General features: G+C 42.6%; 1 protein-coding gene across 2 annotated transcripts in view; it reads right to left on the bottom strand.

Moving 5' to 3' along the window:
- DIS3L2 (DIS3 like 3'-5' exoribonuclease 2) overlaps window positions 1-19237 on the bottom strand; it is a 195592-nt gene that overhangs the window by 75516 nt on the left and 100839 nt on the right. For both annotated transcript variants that reach the window (XM_086467581.1, XM_086467582.1), the window contains exon 12: window positions 4582-4694. In XM_086467581.1, the coding sequence (XP_086323707.1) occupies window positions 4582-4694 (113 nt within the window). The remainder of the gene's footprint in view (window positions 1-4581; window positions 4695-19237) is intronic.

Below are 19237 nucleotides of genomic sequence, written 5' to 3'. Positions count from 1 at the left end.
TTAACATCACGATTCCTCTTCACAGTCTACAGGGAGAATAAACCAACTGTCACAAAGCGCATAAGTTTAAGTTATAAATACACATTTCCTTTTTCCTTAACATGCTATGGTCACAGGTTGAAAGGATTCTTAGCAGTTGCAAGCCCAGCATTTAACATACAAAGATGTCACAATTGTGTCACACTTAAGAGAGCGAGACGTTTCAGGAGTTATCCCAGGGCCTGCCCAGAAGGAACTTTTGCAATAGGATTATCTCCGTCTCTTTCTGAAGGAGACGCAGGATGAGAGGAGATTTCCCTAAGTACGTCTTTAATGCCCAGATTTGCAAAATATCAGGGCTGCATAGCGTCACCTCAAATAATCCAGAGGTTGCCCGGCATCTTTTAAATGCTTTGCCCTTCCCGTGACTGTCTGCCAAGAGACAGCGGCGTCTGCCAGCTGCCCTGTGGAGTGCCACGGCACGCAGAAATCCGGCTAGCTGAAACACTGCCGAGGGATATCACCTCCAGTGTGCAGTGGTTTCCTTAGCAAATTGCTACGGATGTGCCTATGTTGGGGATCACATCATTCAGCTTGATTTTACTGCAGGTGGAAATAAAGTCACCTGTGCTCACACAGGAATCATAAAGCTGGAACGGGGTTGTATAAATGTAGTTGAACCTAAAAATACAGTCAGAGAGACCCAGCAGGGCTCGGGTAAAAAACTTTCACAATGAAAATAAAGGATCTACAGCTCTCAGGAAATCCCTTCTAATGAATGTATCATAGAAACCAGGGCTGAAGAAAGGCTTGGGTGGTGAGAGCTTGTCTGGTTTTCAACCCTCTCTATCAGTCAGACTAATAAAAGACATCATCTCTCCCCACAAGCCTAGCAGGGCCCAAGAGATACTGGAAAGGGCACTTCTTTGAGTGAAAGGCTGATAGCCACAATGCTTGCAGCTGAGGGTCTGCATTTCAAATCAAACCACAGACAGAGGATTTCTCTCTCCCTATTTCCAAGTCCTACATGCAAAATCTCCAGTGCTACCATACATGGCTTGAGACTTAGTGTTCCAGCACTGCCTGACAGCCCCCCCCGCCCCGCTATGGGCTCTTCCCGCAGGCAGCCACGAGTCCCTGCATGCCAGAGCGGTGGGCAGCAAGGGAAACCCAAAGTCAGAGAAGTCACTGTGGGGGCTGAGGGGTTTCCAACACACCATCCTCCCGGCGTTGCAAAACACACGAACCTGTAACCAAGGCCAGCCACACTCCTAGGCAGCTGGCTCCTCTGCGTGGTGGATTCACTTTGGACACAGGAAGATCTAACACCCTCCTGCTTGTGAGAGCCCTTAGTTTTGTTTTCATTTACCTCTTTGGCTAATAAAGTGTTTCCAGAAACCAAATGAGAGTTTTCAGCCTCAGACTCATTCCTAGGGAACTGGGCAGTCGGAGGGAGCACTGGGATGATAAAACTCCCTGTTCCCTTTGAAATCAGAAACATCTGCTGCAGCCAGGACTGACTGACCAGCCAGGTTCAGAGCAGGTTAGCCAGGGCAGCTCTCGTCAATGGACTCGCTGTAGCAGCTTTCCAAGGAATGGAAGGGGGAAATGGGTCAGTCAACCAAAGGGAAAAGGGAACAAACTCTGGTTAAGAAAACCTCCTTATTTTCACAAAGTCACATGGATAGCTTTGCTTCCTTCAGACAACTCCATTCTGCCGGTGCCCTGCTTTGGCTGCCCACTCAGGCTTGGTTCAGCTGGTTATGACCACCACTGACTCCAGGGTGACCCCTTCTCCCACCGCCAGTCCGACAGGGAGGGATTGTATTAACCAAAAGTTTCCATCAGCTGCTCTCCCCAGAGCTGGGAGGAGAATGCCGAGGTCCAACAATGGGGTGGGCTCAGCAAGCCTCTTGCTTACATACGAAAAGACACTCAAAGGAAATAGGCAATTTGTTTATGAGCCAAGATTTCTGCTCAAGACTTGTATCAACACTTCCATGAATTCAGATTTCGAGCAACTCTTTGTTACTCAGCCTGAGATTATCAAAATATCAACACCCTGACAACCCGCTGGTGTCAAAAGTGAATGTCTCGAAGTCCTTGGACTCAATGTGAAGACAGGCTTACAGTTCCGATCTTTGATCTCCAGTATAAAATAGGACCGATAAAATATTATAGGGATTTATGGCTGACCTCTCATTCGAGCTGCTTCACACCTAAAATAACACTATAAGATGTGCCAAAAAAGAGGAAACTGTTTAGGTTTTCTTGCTTCTTAAAACCTGATACACTCTTATTTCAAAAACTTTTGACTTTTATTAAATAGACTGCTAGCAATTACACAATAACTCCCCTTCTGGATACATGGTTCAGGAAAACTAAATATGTGGCTTTATTTAACTTCTTTGGGAGGATTAGCATGGTGCTAACCTCTAGCAGAATCACAGCTGTCTTAGGAAACAGTTCCATCAAAGGAAAGCATATTTTCTACAAGAGTCATGCTACCATCTTGTAACAGACAGCCTGGCTGCTTTCCTTTGTCTATCCCCTCTCTCCTTTTCATCTCTTGCAATTAAAATATTGACCATTTCATCATCTAACCTAGTTTTGACTCTTAAAATACATTGTCTGCAGGGCAGAAGTGTGGGTAAAACACTAATCCTGACTGCGGGGCCAAGGTAGCTGAAGAGCAATTGAAGATTACAGGCAACAAATAACTTATGTTGGCATCACACAGGACTGACTGGTACTGCAAGGGGGAAAAAGCATTTTGAATGAAAATTCAATTAGCTTTTGAATTCAACTATTATTTTTTTCATTTTTTTAAATGAAAAAAGTCTCCTTTCTACATAAAAACCTTCCTTCTCCATTTAACAAAAATCACATGCCTTCAAACCACAGTATTTTGATTTGGAAATACTGCCACAACATCTTCCTGGACTACTGCTTTGCTGCCCTGCAGTGACACCCGCCCTGGGCCAGCCCACACCTCCCATAGTGAGCTGCAGCCGTTGAGTCATCCATCAGAGGGGGAAGAGCAGCACTGCAGAAGCCAAGGGCTTATCACTGGAGAGACTGTAGGACTGGGAAGACTCTGGTGCCAGAACTGCTGTTTCCATGAGACACGCATTGCTTCCCACTCCTGGAGAACAGCAAGTCACTGGTAAGTGCTGTTTCCCAGCGCAGCCACTTCTTGGTCCTGCACTGCAGCACCTGTGTGCTGCTGGCCTCGCTCCCACCGACCCAGCCTGGGCACGTCTGCATTGCTACCATGGCTATTCCACGCAGCCCGTACCCACAGAGGTGTAAGATCCACCAGACTCACTGAGACTCCATGAAGCTGTGCCTTGCTATTTCTACCCAAGGAAAGTTACAGAACAGTCACTGAAGGTTAACAGCTTGACATCAAACCACTAATTCGATTTCAATAGTGTAAAATAAACCATTTTATCATCTGGAAAGTGTGGAGAGGACACGGTAAGCTATTGGAACAAGCATTGTTACAAGACTCTCCCCAGACAGCAACTCTGGAAACATCCAGGAAGGGAGGGGAAGAATCACTCCTAATCCTAAGTAGCAAGTAGGAGTTTATCTATTGTACAACGGATGCCCTGTCACCCTGGAAAGGGCTGCAGAGACAAGAACTTCAGCCTGACTGAATGGGAGTGTGGAGACAGGCAGATCAATCTGCTCCTATGAGACTGCCTCAACACTCCCCTCCATGCAGCTGATGCTTCAGGCTGAGACAGGACGCTAACAGCCAAGCTTCCTGACTTCCCTGCACGCACAGTGCTGGCGGTATCCGATGAGCTAGGAAATGTTTCTGCACATTCAATTGAAAATGAGACAGCCACAGGCAAAACTTGGATGTTTCTTTTCCAATAATGTTAAACTTGAACCAGTTCATTTTTAAAGTATAGAAGTCAACTTTAAACTTGACTTTGACTGTTACACTAAAATCCGTACAATTTCAAATATCTTTTCACTTCATGATGAAAAGACAATTTCTCCTGTACTTGTGATACCCAGATAAAAGAAAAGTCTGTGAAATACTGTTGTACCCAAGATGTGAGATTCTAGAGGACGTTTTACACCCTGCTCTGCTATGCATCCACTTCTGGGAGGGATTAGATACCACCACTGCACTGAAAACAAAGACCAAACTCTCGACCACCACACCTGCAAATTTCAAGCTCCCAACAGCAAAGCAGATGAGCCAGCTTGGGTCTGTCAGGCTTATCTCAGGTCAGCATGGTACAAACATAGCTATGCAGCTCTGGCCTTGAACTAGGTCCAGATCAGCAGAGTCCCGTTCACACAGAACCGCTCCTGAGCTGGCAAGCCCCGGCACACCTGGGTCTCTGCCCACAGACACAGCGTCATCAACTGCTGCTTCACCCCATGCTCTCTCTGCAAGCTCCAAGGTAGTCGGCAGCTACGTTAGCTCTTCTGTTTCTGCATCAGTTTATTCATTTTTGTAGGTTTGCTGCAATAATAGCCAGATTTTGATTGCAGGCATCCAAAAACGAACCTTTAAAATTAATTTATGGTAAATGGAAGACACTGTTATCAGATGAAAAAAGGAACAGTTGTCCTTACCTTTTGCACTAGGTAGACACTAGTTGCTCTTTCACTCGCTACTTTATCCAGTGCTGTTTCTTCCAGTACAAAGTAGCTCACATCCGCAATGTGCACACCCACTTCGAAGTTCCCTGAAATTGCACAAGGAAGTCAGTAGGCTGCAGGTAGACACGAGCTGCTGTCATATTTAACTCTGGCCCCTCTCCCCCCTCTCCCAGTGCTACCGTAACCTTTTTGCCTTATGCCTAGATCTCACAAAAATGATACTTCTTTCCACCTCTTCCATCTGAGATGAAAACTGTGGTCTCTCAGGACACTACCAAACTCATAGGCACTGTGGCTACAACATACAAGTGAATACGCATACGAGTGAATCCTCAAGCACAACGGTGAATATGTGAAAACCCTTAAAAACCATGTGGATAAGAGCTTGTAATACTGAGCCTAGACCTCATCCCTTTGCTGTCAGACAACAGTAAGCAAGAAATATGGGACACCATCTTACAAGCACACAGGCAACGCAGAAACACCATTTCCTAAGTATGGAGCAGCTGGTCACACATGCTTTTGGGTTCTTAGAGCTGCACTTGTTTCCACTTCACCCTGGATGAGCCCAAACTGCTGCTGGTGACCTGGAAAGTCTTCAATGACTTTGGATCAGGCTGTGCAGAACTGCAGCTTTCCACAAGCAGAATATTTCCAATGTTATCCTGCCTTCCCTTCAGATTAGGCTTTTCATCCTTTAATTAGAGCCCAGTCTAGAAGTATCTTAATTCAAAAGTTAGGCTAGAGGGAGTACTACTGAGGTTCTGGCAATAATTCGGATTTGGAAGTAATTAGGTACCTCGGTCCAAGAAATTCTGGTTTGCTAATCCTCAAAGGCCTATTGACCTTTGTTTTCTCTGGAAGGACTAGGCTAGATTTGAGGTGCTTATTTGTAGAACAGTTCTAAGTGCAGCGAGTTCCTAATTATAACATTTGGTTCTTCAGAGGAATTCACTAACTTCTTGGTATCTATAAATATTTTTTCTTTCCTTAATTTTTTTTAAAAGACAATGTAACAAGATACCACGCTGGTGACAATCCTGTTTGTTTATATGCCTTGCAAAGAATATTATCAAAGCCCTTCTCTAGAGTGTCACGTTTTTGAAGGATGAACGGTTCATAGCTGCTGACAGTACACAGGACATCTGCCTGTGCGCCCTTCTGATGGGTACCCGTGCTAGTTTTCAGCAGATTGGAAATGGAAACGTATAGAGATGAAGAGGAAGCAGGAGAAGGTTCAAGCTTGTATTAGTAGAGCCACCCAGCCCACAATTCCCCCAGCTGGGAGTTCAGGTAAGTGAGCACCAACCCGCCCTGTGTGACTGTTTGCATTCGTAACAATTATAACTGAACTTTATTAAGCCATGTTTGTGCAGCACTTTGAGTATGTAAAGTATTATCTTGCTTTTCGAGCTGCTTTTGTATGCTTGACAGAGCACTGATGTAAAGGCAGCAGAAACGCACATGGAAAACGGGAGCGCTGGGGTTTAGATCTGTCCACATAACCTATGGTCACTGGAAGTTGCTGCAGAGAGTAAACACGATGGCAGCAGGGAGAGAGGGCAATAATCCCACCGCACACCAAGGGACAAATTCCACCACTCGTCAGGAAGCTGGGAGAAAAGGCTGCAGATTAAATGGTTCACCTCAGAAAGCTGCCTACAGCTGTGTTGTGATATTATCACATGCCTTGAAAGCTGCTCTACATGGATTAGGCATCCAAGCCTGAAACTACTTAGACAGTAAGTCTTAGACCAACAGTTCAACCAACAGGTTTAATATTACACGCACTCGAAGCCAACACACTCAGAAGGTAAAAAAATACTGAATACTTTGAAGTCAATATTGTAATGTATTGACCCTGCAGGCAAATATTGACTAAAGGAAAAGGAAAGAGGGTCATTACATCATGCCTTTAATCGTATTTTAATTCAATATGTGCACTGTTACATACATGAACTTTTCGTCCTCAGTAGAAAATCGACAAACCAAGAAAGATCTCATTGCATGAGATAATAAAACATGGAGCCAGCCAACAAAAACACATGGAGCAGAGTTAAATTTCATTCAGGTTTCCCATCACAGCTTCTAAAAGCTAGGGTCAGCGTGAGCCCCCTGCTTTTGAACTTTTAATAGAAATTCTATCTAAATATTTTCTTACATACATTGACATAATGCAAACTGGCAGCTCTTGGGTTTGTCTTGCTCAAGTATGAATCACCCTATCTCCCTCACCCCCAAAAAATTCAGACCAAGAGAACTTGAAGATACAGCACAGTGATGAACCAATCTGATTTCTCTCAAATCACTGCTTTTGAACATGTTAGACAAAATACCAGCCTAAGCCTGCACAGAAATACCTGCCTACTGTTCTCTCCTGGTTTATTTGCTAATTAAAACGAAAAGAGCCTTGTGGACAGAGAAATACTGTTCACTAGGATTCCTTTCCTGGTCCACAGTTTTTCTAGTCTCATTAATTTTTATGACAGAGTCACAAAAAGAACATTTTGCATTGTAAGTCTTGTGTTATTTCCCAAGGAAAAAAAGAAAATGTGGCCAGAATGAAAGAAAGAGAGAGTTAAACTGGCACTCATGAGTAAGAAAGTCTTGTCAGAAAGAGCAGAGAAAAGGGGGAAAGGGTGGACACCACATGGACCACACACTGCAGGCTGCTACGCTACACACATGGTCTACTCCACCTTCGTTTTGATGAAGAAACCTACTTTTCCAGCAAATACAGGCTTCAAAGCTTGGCATGTAGCTCTCCATCATGACAGACTTTATACCCTAAGTTTCTTACAGAAACAAGTACTTTACAAACCACAGACTTGCTTCACCCCAAATTTAAAATTCTCCTACAGTGAAACTAAAGCTGCGCAACAACCCCTAAAGCTAGATATACACTACTAGTTTAAGGATTGTGTTGTTTTTTTTTTTAAAAGGAATTTACATAAGAAAGTACAGCAGATTAAGTCAGACACTTCACATCCTGATATTACAGCAAGAGTTGAAGGAAGCCTCTACTGCAATGAAAAACGGTGAAGGCACTTTGATGGTTTCTTTCACCCAGGATCTCTGGGATTTTTTCATTTAAAATCATTTCATCTGAAAGTGGGTGCAAAATTGTCATCCCATGCAAACTCTACCACTACAAAGCTGTTATGTGGGAGACGTTTAGCAACAGGCAATGCAGCTTAGAATCAGGAAATGCATGTTTTATTAACCAGCTGTACCCTATTAGTTCCTCTCTGCAACTACAGAGACGCGGCAACAGAGATGGATGGGAGACAGAAGTATTATTTGAAATTACACCATGGCATTGCAAAACCCAATAATGAGGCCCTTTGCAAAGAAGAGCTCTCCTCCAGAGGTCTGCAAGTAGAAACATGGAAAGGGCTGGGCACTCAGCCACCAAAGCTCCTCTCAGGCCAATGCTCTGGGCAAAAGGGACAGGATTTGTTGCCACCTTACCACAAACAACACCATTCTGATGCCCATGTGGCCCTGCACACAGACAAGACAATTTCCCTTTTTGTTTACCATCACATAGGCTGCTAGAACGGCACAATATAATAGACCTGTATTTCTCCAGTTTTCTAGAAGCCTGGATCCCGTCTTGAAGCTTACCAAGAGACAGTGCTAGAAAGACAGGTCTCCCCCAGCATGACGCTGCACGAGGCACACAGCAGTTTTGGAGCAGTCTGGCTCCTTGATCTGAGAATCTGGTTTATTTGAATCCACTCTAAAACCTTGTGTGTGTAACACTGATATGATGCTAAAATCAAATGAGAATGGTGGAATCTCACAGAAGAACAAAGAACAAGCTGTTCCTTTTTTTATTTTTTCACTGATGATCTCATTCTCTACGACAAAATAGTTCAAAGAACTTTTTGCTTCTTTATTGAGGAAAATTATAAACAAAAAAGGATTAGCAAGAAAGAACTGGAAGAGAAGGAAAAGGTCCTTTCAGTCTGTAAATGCTCCATAAAAACTGCCAACCCAGCAAGTCGTATCAAGTATTTGCCCCGGGAATTAGAAAGTTGACTTGAATGTATTTGTACAGTATGCAAGGGAACACACTGTCGGCAAATCCCTCTTCTCTGTCTTCAGCAGCCCTAGCCAGTCCTAGCACAAATGCAGAGAGACAGGCCAAGCAAGTTCACTTCATACCTTAGCATACCTGAATTTTAGGACCATGCGACTTAAAAGTTCAACTCTCCAAGGATAAAACAGCAGAATGTAGTTCTCTAGCATGCATACACACTCCCCTTTATTTCCATCTCACCTTCAAGCATCATCATTCTCAGGAGCGAAGACAAACACTAGCAAGAGTGTTAAGTCAACTTAAAATCTAATACCAAGTTTTTTATATTAACCACTATTTCCCACACTGTCTTCACCCCTCAGGGAGATACAGAAGAGTTCAAAGCAGATTGCAAAGTGTTTGCTCTAGCCAGAAGACAGCCAACTACCCACTTGCTGCAAGCAGTTCAAGGTAGTTGGCTGTTCCCTGGCTAGACCAAACTCTCGAAGCAAATAATTACAGCTCTTTCCCATTCCCCTGCCCCGGGGGTACTATGCTGCTGGTCTTATCTGCAAAGCGCTATTCAGCACCTTGCAAAAGTATGAAAAACTTGCATAGAGAGACAAATGAGGCCTTTAGCCTACACACATATTTTGTTGCTATTAGCAGTGCTACAGTAGAGCATGGGTCTTCATCAAGGCTGAGGTTCTCACATGTGACTGTGGGAAAGGAGCAGTGACAGTGTCTACAATGGAGGGTCTCAATGACAGAAGGGACAGCCAGAGGGGCTGCAGACAGTAATAGGGGCGGACACAAAACAAATATAAGTTGTATCAAGGCATAAAATGGCACTGAGACTTGGAGGAAGCTGCAGGAAGTAGCTAGAGGCCATCACAGATCTTGAACATGTGCCTTTAAATGAAGGACCTGATCCAAGCCCAAACACTTCTGTTTCTCTTTGCATTGTGTATGTACATCCACGGCTCAAGCATTACAGAAGTGTTCCTCCTGGGATAGAAAGGGAAGAAGGGAGAGAGAGAAAAGAGAATGACTGAGTGAGAGGAAAGATTAAGATGGAGAAGCATCTTTGGGAAAGCAAAATAAGAGCAAGACGGAGAAGATGAGGAGAAGAGTTTAATATAAAATAAAAGTGGAAGCATGGAAAGAGTAAGTTATTTGTCTGCTCTGGAGCCTAAAGACAAAGGTGGGTGGCTTTAATTCTCAGCTGAGGTTACTTTTCCACCACAAGAAGCCAAGCTATTGTTCAGAAAATACGACACTGTGTTTTATTTTACTTATTTCAAAATAACAAGGAAAGTGCTTAAATTTTACTTGTGTGCCCTAGGGCCATTTTGCTTTTTTGAAAGCACAGTGCAACTGAGCATAAATCCACTAACTTGTTTACCAGGAAACCAAATTTTTTAAATTATCACATGATGGTCCTTTAGCCAACCAAAATGCAACTAATGACACCCCTTTTTAAGCAAGTAATAGCTTTTTCCTTCTCTAAAGGTCTCTTCCTTGATATAACCTCACAAAAAGACTCTGGCAAAAGGAATCAGAATCCTGTATCAAGAAAGCGGGACAAGTCCCCGGGGCGCAGGGCAGCAGCTTTTCCATCCAAGCACAAATATGACTTTAGTAAATGTTGCAACAACTTCAAAAGAGGAAAAACCGTCTGCCCAAACAACAAGCACCTCTAAAGGGTAACGATCCACAAAACACTACGTACTACCAGGCATTGCCTCTAGGAGATGTCCCCATCCAAGCTCCTCTGCCACTGGTTTGGATGAAAAATGTCCCACAGAAACAGCCCCCTTCACCCATCAGCCACAGAGAGACTTTGAGACCATCAGTAACAGCCTGGCCAAGGTTTCGAGATACTTGAAACTCTTCTTTGAACTACGCTTAGTCACTTTTTTTCTGGGTTTGTAGCACCTGGAGAGGTGGCCAAGATCAGGCCCCCAACTTCCATGGGGCGAAGTGAGAGGGAGTCAGCACACGTAGCACGTCAGCGCAGCCACCCCAAGCGCCTGCATCAGACTGCAAACAGCAAAAGGGTTGGGTGGGCTTTGCTTCTTAAATCACAATTAAAACCATTGCTTCCTTTCAACTTTTTAACGCTTTAGCCTTCATGGATCACATTTGCATCCTTTCCTTCAGGAGCTGTGCCAATGTAAAGACAATAAAAGCTGCAATTTTTCTCATTTAACTGCACAAACTTCAGGAGCTGGGAGATGGACTGAATTCTCAATGTTAGCAGAACCAAGACTGGCCCATTATTGCAAAGTGAGAAACAGGGTGAGATCACAGGGGAAAGGAAAAAAACAAAAATAAAATTATCTTCAAATATTAACTCTTCCCATACTCAAAGTCTCAGCAATTCCTGGATTTCTGGAAGTACCTGAGAAACCACTGACAGCAATGGTGATGCAAAGCGATGCTTTCAGTGGTCCTGAAAGAACCAGGAAATACTCAGAGCATTTCATAAAAGTAAACCATAACTTTTTTTTTGATATTTTCTGGTTTTCTTCTACAAATTAAAAGGTCAATGTGGGACACCAATGAGTCTAAAATTCAGAATAATTCCTACCTGCTTTGTAGTGACTTTTAAAGCACTGTTTTACTCAGGTCTCAACTACCCTAACCTTTGGCCATTTTGTCTCTGGCATCAACTGAATGTTATGGAGACAACTACAATTTTACAAACCAATTTGGGCTTGGCTCCAGGTAAGGTACACAACAAAACTCTTGCGTTCATTAAGGGCAATGAAGCACAAGCGAACATGAAAAGCAGAAAAACATACTAGGAAGGGAACACTTCCTAAGCACAGAATTTTCCAGAGTTTTCCACAAACCACTGGCAATTCTTTAAATAGTCTCAGAATGATGAGGAGACTTTATATATTACTAAATTAAATGCTGGAAACAGGTCTTCCATGTGAACTGCATACAGTTTTTGTCTGTAGCAGCTAATAAATTCAGTAATGTCCTAAAACCACTTAACAGAGTTTAAAAGCTACCTTTTATACCTCAAAACAAAGCCAAGACACTTCCAAAATGTGGCACTTCGCGCATTGTGCATTACAGAGCCATGAGTTTCATACACAAATCAGCACAAGCCAAATCAGTTTAGCACCCTTTCAAATACTTCGGCTAAGGTTAGCATTTAAATCCCCAGCAAGGAAAGCACTCCACGATGCTGCCCGGCTCTAAAGGTATCCTCAGGTCAGCACAAGGTATTCTCAGGCTTTCAGGTGAGTGGGAGGGACAATCCTCCCATGGGAACACAGGGTAGATCTTCATGCTGGTGGTGTTCTCCCAACTTCCAGCTCCCATGAGCTGGAAACATCCAAGTTGATGACAAATCAGAATACAGGTCTCCAGACCTCACAGAACATATCATGTTACCGAGGCAGAGAAACAACACAAGAGTGTCCTGTCCTGTGGGTTGCCAGTGAACCCACGTCAGCTCTTCATCACCTTGTGACAGGAGATGCTGCCATCGAGAACGCACCTACTGCCTACACCACTCCTGAAAACCACCTTCAAACCTGATGTAATAACTCCAGAGAAGAATGAAAGAGCTCTTCTGTGCAAGTGGTACCACTGCAGCATTAAGTTGGATATTACACAAGCAAGGAATTCTCCTGAGGGAAAACCACTAAATACTCAGAAGGACTGAATTTACACAGCATGTACAAGATAAAACATTTAATTGCAGACTGGAGGACACAGGGAATGATATCCAACAGAATAAGCACACTGCATACAGATTTGTTCACACTTCTGAGCAAGATACAAGCAGGAAAATACAGATGAAAGCGGGGCATAAATATTTTAACAGTAAAAGCCAGGCAGACAGCAGGACAACTAGGGACAGACAGTATAACGATGGAAAACAAAGAGAACATGACATTTCTTTGATATATCAAACATGTCCAGCGTTGGCAGACTAAGACCAGACACAATGGTTCCTTAGGCAGCAATGCCTATGTCCCACCTTCTGCCCATGCAGGTTTTCTCCCCATTCTTATGCTGGTGCCTGTTTACACTGCAGAGGGTCACGAGTAAGCTGGTTTCCCCTGTGCCTGCACAAGTGCCTAGCAGACTTTGTGAGGTGCCAAAATTGCAAGTTCCACTTAGAGGTTTTATAAATTGTATTGATTTCTTTGCAAGATTCAAGTGTAATGAGCAAAGTGAAGAGGAGTTACAAACCTCAAATATATCAGGTTTATCCACTGAATGCCAGTACTTGCTATATGGTCATCTCTGGGAGAACACCTAGATGACTACTTATGACTTAGACCCAACATGAGTCTTTGCTACGTGGAGTCTATCCCAAGGACTTGGCAGATGGATCTTCAACCCTTCACCAAGACAAAATGTCAAGCAGGTCATGGAGGCAATGACTGTGCTGCTGTGAATTCAGGTTCCTGGCCCAGAAAGCACTCTTTGCTGGTAGGCAGACGTTACCAAGGCCTAGCTCTCTCAAGCAGCCTCTTAACAGTGAGGTTTCCAGTCAACGTGATGAAGGTAATGGGACAATTTCTGGTATTCACGTCACGAATTGTTTTTATCGTTATTCCAAGACCCATTCAAGAGCCTAAGACTATCAGGAAATCATCAGCCTTTGAATTTAAAGAGATGGGAAGTGGCACCCAGCAGCTTTCAAGATGAATTACAATCAAGCTGGGTGTAGGATATCATCCTGTTCTTGAAACAAAGGTTTAGAGTGGGGAGGGACCAGCCCCTCTCTACTGCTAGGTCAGTCCCTTTTGTGATATCTCCACTGTACACAGTAATCCAAGGCTGAGGGAGTGTTCCCAGGCATTCAAAGAGACCTTGGGATTTAGTGCTAGGCCAAGCACGTACAAGGTACTTCCACTGAACAGCCTTGACATTTCAACTTCTTTGAGAACAGAAGGCAGCCGCTGAGATTTCACTTTTAGCCATCCAACTTCTTTGTTTATTTTTGGAAAGATTTCCAAAATATTTCCATCTGCACCTGGTTTTACTTTTTCTGTGTAGCTAGCATAATAGTCAACAATCAAGAAATACTATAGTGAATTGCACTGTGAGAAGATGTTTTTCCTGTTCAGCTGGGTTCTGAAACCCCTGCATCGCAATAAATTAAAAGTTAGAACAATAGACCAGTGATTCTGAGGGATCCTGCCATTTAAGAAAGTTGATAATAAAGAACATACACAGCAGTAACTTCTTTGCTGCCTGCATGCAACAGAACATACAACTGCAGTTAACCATGTAGGAATTTATTCCTAGTTCTTTGTGCCCTTTTAAAGATTATCTTCCTCACATATCTTCTGATTCTTATCTGATAAATTTACTGAAAAACTTTGTTTTCTCTGGCTCTATCTGGTCATCACTTATCATTTGCGGTTCTTCTCTAAAGACTCTCCTGGTCCCTGAGGTCCTTTTTAGCAAGCAGAAATCCTAGGCAAAGCGCTTTTAGATCTCTTTGTACAGGAATTTCTGGATCCTCTTCCCACTACCCAGCTGCTTAAAGGCATTTGCGTTTTTTCTTCAATATACAACCAGACACTATTGTTTTTAAGTCTGTATCCACAAATATTAGCGAGACCCACTGGGACTCAAAATCCAGCGCCTCTGAATCTTTGGGGAATTGTCCCAGGTCCTGAATTTATGAACTGAAATGATCCAGAAGATGACTTCGCCCAGAGCATCTCTCCTCCCTGCAGGGAAGTAAACTCACTTTCATGAGTAATTCTACTGGTATTTGTACGTCTGTTTGCATGTTCTGCAGCCATGGTCTTCATTAGATTAGTCCCTCATAGACAATCTGCCTTTTTTGTTTGTTTGTTTTAATTCTGTGTCTTTTCCTCCTACAGCTTTCTTTGTGTACTGTCAAAAAAAAACCCAACTTTCGGGATAATGATAGAACATTTATAAAACATCTATACTTGATACAAAAATCCAGTGCAATAAATATGAATGACCAATAATAAATCCTGCCCATTTTTGCTTAACCAAGCTTTTAACCAACCTTCTCACACTAGTTTTCAAATAGATGCAAAAAACGCTTTAAGAAATTATGTTCCAGCAATCTCCACCCCAATAACTTATCACCCAGTTTAATGCACTTGTCTGGGCATTAAGCTCAGTCTATTTCCCTTTAAACCACCATCAGTTTGGAGCAAGCTACCCTATTTCCACTCAAGCTGAGGGTAGCCTAACATTGTCAAGTTGTCTCACTGATTTCAGCAAAGATGTTCAGTGGAGGAAAGGTGACGCAATCCAGCCCTCTGATTCCATTCAACCCTGCACTTGGAAATTGGAAGTGATGTGTGTTTCCGCACATAACCCCATGTTACTTTAAAAGAAGAGGCAAAATATACTGTACGTGCTGCAGTTCCCCAGCGTTACACGGGAACACACTGCAGGACACAGCAGGGATCTGGATTTGGCAGAGACCTGAGTGTATTTTGCATATTTCAAAGAATCTGCAACCACAAGACCTCGATAGAAAGAAAAGATACGTACCTGCTTCTAATCACTGCAATATGTCTTTCTCACTTTCCTAGTGACACAACAAAAACCCACCAGACTAACCAGCAGGTAACTGGAGAGCCAAGCTAATTATATCCAATACCAAAGGAAAAACTGACCAAACATTATGCACAATCCCACTCCTTGTAGGTCTTCTTTATTTTTCCCATATTTGACTCCTGCAATAAATTTAAGTAAATTGCAGTTTATGGTCATTTTACATCTGATTTGTATATCAATGTGGAGTTTCTGTCATTTTCTCTCTGAGTCTGGTGCCAGTTCATCTTAAACATCTGACAAAGAAGGAAGCATAGTAATTTCATAATGTAACTTCTGATTCAATGCTAGTCCATTCTTCAGTGTTTATCTTAAGCAAGTCAGGTCAGCATGACTTCAATTACAAACTCTTCCTATACTCTGTGCTGCAGGAACCAAATGGATTAGCTGAAAGGTCCTGTACCATGTGTTGCTAAAGCAAATTTCACCCTACAGCCCTTAAGTGGCCAGAGCTGAACTGAAATGGGAATATTTATGTCTTAAAAAGCAAAATGTAAGTGCACACAACTTTGAAAAATTAAAACAACCCAAACAATGCAGCCGACATCAGGAAAGAACAAGGATGGAAGGAAAGGAAGACCAGGCGGTCACCTGAGATCGCAGAGAACATCTTGGGGCTACCAAGGCTCTACAGCTGTTTTTCAAGCACAATGTACTGGCACTCACGCACAAGAGGATGTCTACTAAGGTGTCCACAACGTCTAAGAAAAGCAGTCCCAGTGTCTGTAGGCCTGCAGTAGACAAGGGATAATTTTACCAACATTTGGCAAAACACTGATTGGTTTTACCAAAATGTGTGAAATAGGCTCCTTGATCAGAGATGTAAGTCCTCCCTCTCTGCAGATCTGTTTCTGAAAACTGCAGCCCACAGTGGATTGACTGGTGTCTGCTAAGGAGAAAGGTCATGCTGCACTCTTCCCAGATTTGGGTCACTAAGAGAAGCCCTCTTCTTTGCTTATATCCCATTTTCATGACACTTACAGAAACACAATGTGTTTGAGATTTTTATCCCATTCCCCTTAGGTATATTTGATTTAAATTCACCAAGAGGTTGAATAGATTCAAAGGAAAGGGAAAAACCAGGGAGCAGCACACTGTAGAAGTCTCATGTGCTTCAGTCATCAGGTAAACACTGTGAAGATCCAATGAATGTATCTATATACAACCACACTCCAAAATGCAGGCATCCAGTGTCACTAAGGACACAAAAACCTGGGCAAACAGCCCGTTAGAACATATTTCTATTCTGCAGCACAACAATTCCTCCTAGAATAAAATTTAAATTACTTAAACTTGAATACTTCATGAAATATTGTAGGGATACAGGAGTGAAAGAACAACAGCAAGAACCATGTTAGCCACCAATATACACATAAAAAGATGTACAGAAGCTCTGTCAGTATGACCCAAAGTACTGCTTTGAAATCAGCATCAAAAGACCTGCACGTGGATAAGACAACCCCTCAGAAATGCACCCCAATCATTTCAGCTGCATCCTTTCCCATCGCAGCCTGACATTTCACTGGATGGAATTGTCTGCCTTTAAATTTGTCAAATTTAATTTCTGTTCCTACCAGTACCAAACACAACTGCATCCGCTATGTACATTACCAGAAATACAAACACCACTTGCAGATAATTCCCAGAAGAGGTTTGGCAAGTGTGGGAAACTTGCCTGGTGCCACTGGGACAAGCAGGTCACCAGGCATGCTCTTACATGATGAGATCAGAACAAATCTTTAAACGTCTGCACCCTGGGTGAAAACATTCAGGCTTGAAAGTGGTACAGTTGTTTTCTGTGAAAGTCTGTGACACTCATACAAGCGGAGGACGGCTCTGTTGTATGCTCCTGGCTGCAGCAGTTTGCTAGAAGACGTGCAGAAAGGATCACAAAAGAGCATCGACTGAAATGAACTTGCTTAAAACCTCAAGCTACCCTGAAACAGCTCTACAAAGGCTATAGAAACTAGGTGCAGTCCAGAACCATCTTTTACTCCAAGATTATGCTGAGTCATCTAAACAGAGTACAGTTTGTTCATATTTCTGAAGCTGTTACATAAATAACCCTATTTTCCTTCTTTATTGGAGCTGATCTCTTTTAAAATATACACTCACAAATGTGAATAACAAGCTTACCTCCCTACTGCTATCATTAAACAATAACGAGGAGCACGACTGTTAATCAAAAGCAGACTCCAACATAAAATCCTCTCAAAACCAGACTGGCCCACGTAAGACATATATCCCTGAAAACTTTCCAACTGCCGCAATACCCTACTTCGAGCTCCATTAAAAATACAGCTATTTCCACAACCATCCCATGCTTTCTTTGCTAGTGACACTCTGCTACTGGGTAGTTCTTCATGATAGATTTGTGGACTACTTCTGCAAAAAATTCCTTTACACCTTTTACTGAGGACATAGCATGGGCTAGTCCTCCATCCAGCGACTGGAACTGATAAGAGTTACACTGAGAAGTTTTAAAACTAAGCAAAGGTGCAAAACCAAGTCCTTATCTATCTCTCTGCTTGTTGCCTAAGATCCTTAAAGACAAAGAAACTGTCACAGTCTTGAATAAACTGGCAATGAATGCTTGAAGACAAAGACAATTTAATTCTTCAATATCTTCTGAAATGCACTGATTTAGCTGTCTGATAGAAGTAGTGCAGGACAAGTCGGGACAAGTGGTTTCTTTTTTCATGTCGTTATTATGGGTGCTATACACCAACAGAGACATTTTCTGAATTGGGTTCTGCATTCTCTGTTGATTTTTTGAGATCTCCTGACATCATGAGGATGCCAGATATGTGGTTTGCTCATGTTGGGCTTTTTGGTGTGGTTTGGTTTTTTTTTTAAGTGTTTTACATATGGGCAAAAAAGATGGAAAAAATAATAATTTCTTGTAACCACATTTACATTTGGAATAAAAGCTGTGTTAACTCTTAACACAACTTTGCCCTCATGAGAGATGCAGCCTTGCCAGCCCTGGATAAGCTCTTAACCTCTAAAACAACTCTCTATCATAGTAATTGCAGACAGCATAGCAGCTTTTAAAGCCAAAAATCCTCAGGGTCCCTCCAAAACATATCAAGAGGCTCTATTAAGCACAAGATTGAGGTTCCCATAGGGGCTCTCCTTAACACTGAAGAGCTGGGAACAGCTGTAGCTTTGCAAGCAAGTCAACACAGAGAAATGAACCCAAAGGAGTCCCAGCACTGGTTTTGGACCCTTCTAAATTTGCAAATTCCTGAAAAATTTTAAGTTGAAGTATAGGTATCTTAAAAAATTCCACATATGCTGATCAGTTTATACCCCTGCTTTGCCAGCCACGTTTCATGGACCTGTAATAGTAATCTACATAGTGCTGTAGTAGTCAGTGGACCACAGGCTGAAAACCACTGAGCGAGGCTATCAGCTCACAGTGGGCCAAAAAAGTAACAAATCCACAAAGGTTCAATTTGCATGCAAGAAAATATCCCAGGAACTTGTGAAATGAGATGGATCTGGATGTCTCCTGCCAACTACAAAGGACAGGTCTGAGAGCTGAAGTCCTCAGTGCTAGAAGCTGAAGAGAAGAGTCTCCTCAGTTAGACAGAGCCCAGTCCCATCCAGGAACAGGTTGATGGAACTACCTCTAAATGCTAATTCCCCATCAGGATGCAAAATAAGGACTGCAATAAAGAGTACATATGTCGGGTAATATGAATACACACTTTTCTGCTAGGAACAGAGACTATACGATGCCGATACCCTGGTGAGGATCTAGCACCTTGTCTCTCGGGCAACAAGCTCTGCAGCTGTTATCTCTGTGGTGACACCTCAGAAAGAGGCAATATAGGTTATATTGCCAAGTGCATGTGAAATAGATAACCCTTACAGGAGGCTCACAAAATAATGTTTTAATTAGGTTTTTCAGATAAGTAAGTATTTGAAAAATTTAACCTTTGGAATTTAGCATTTAAATACTGAACCATAGTTTGCAGAGGAAAAGTTTCATGAAATTCTGGATCAAGTTTGTGC

This window comes from Leptosomus discolor, chromosome 7 (genome assembly GCF_034619465.1).
Source record: "Leptosomus discolor isolate bLepDis1 chromosome 7, bLepDis1.hap2, whole genome shotgun sequence".
Lineage (NCBI taxonomy): Eukaryota > Metazoa > Chordata > Aves > Leptosomiformes > Leptosomidae > Leptosomus > Leptosomus discolor.
Note: the sequence above shows the minus strand (reverse complement) of the source record. Positions and strands in the feature narration are given on the sequence as shown.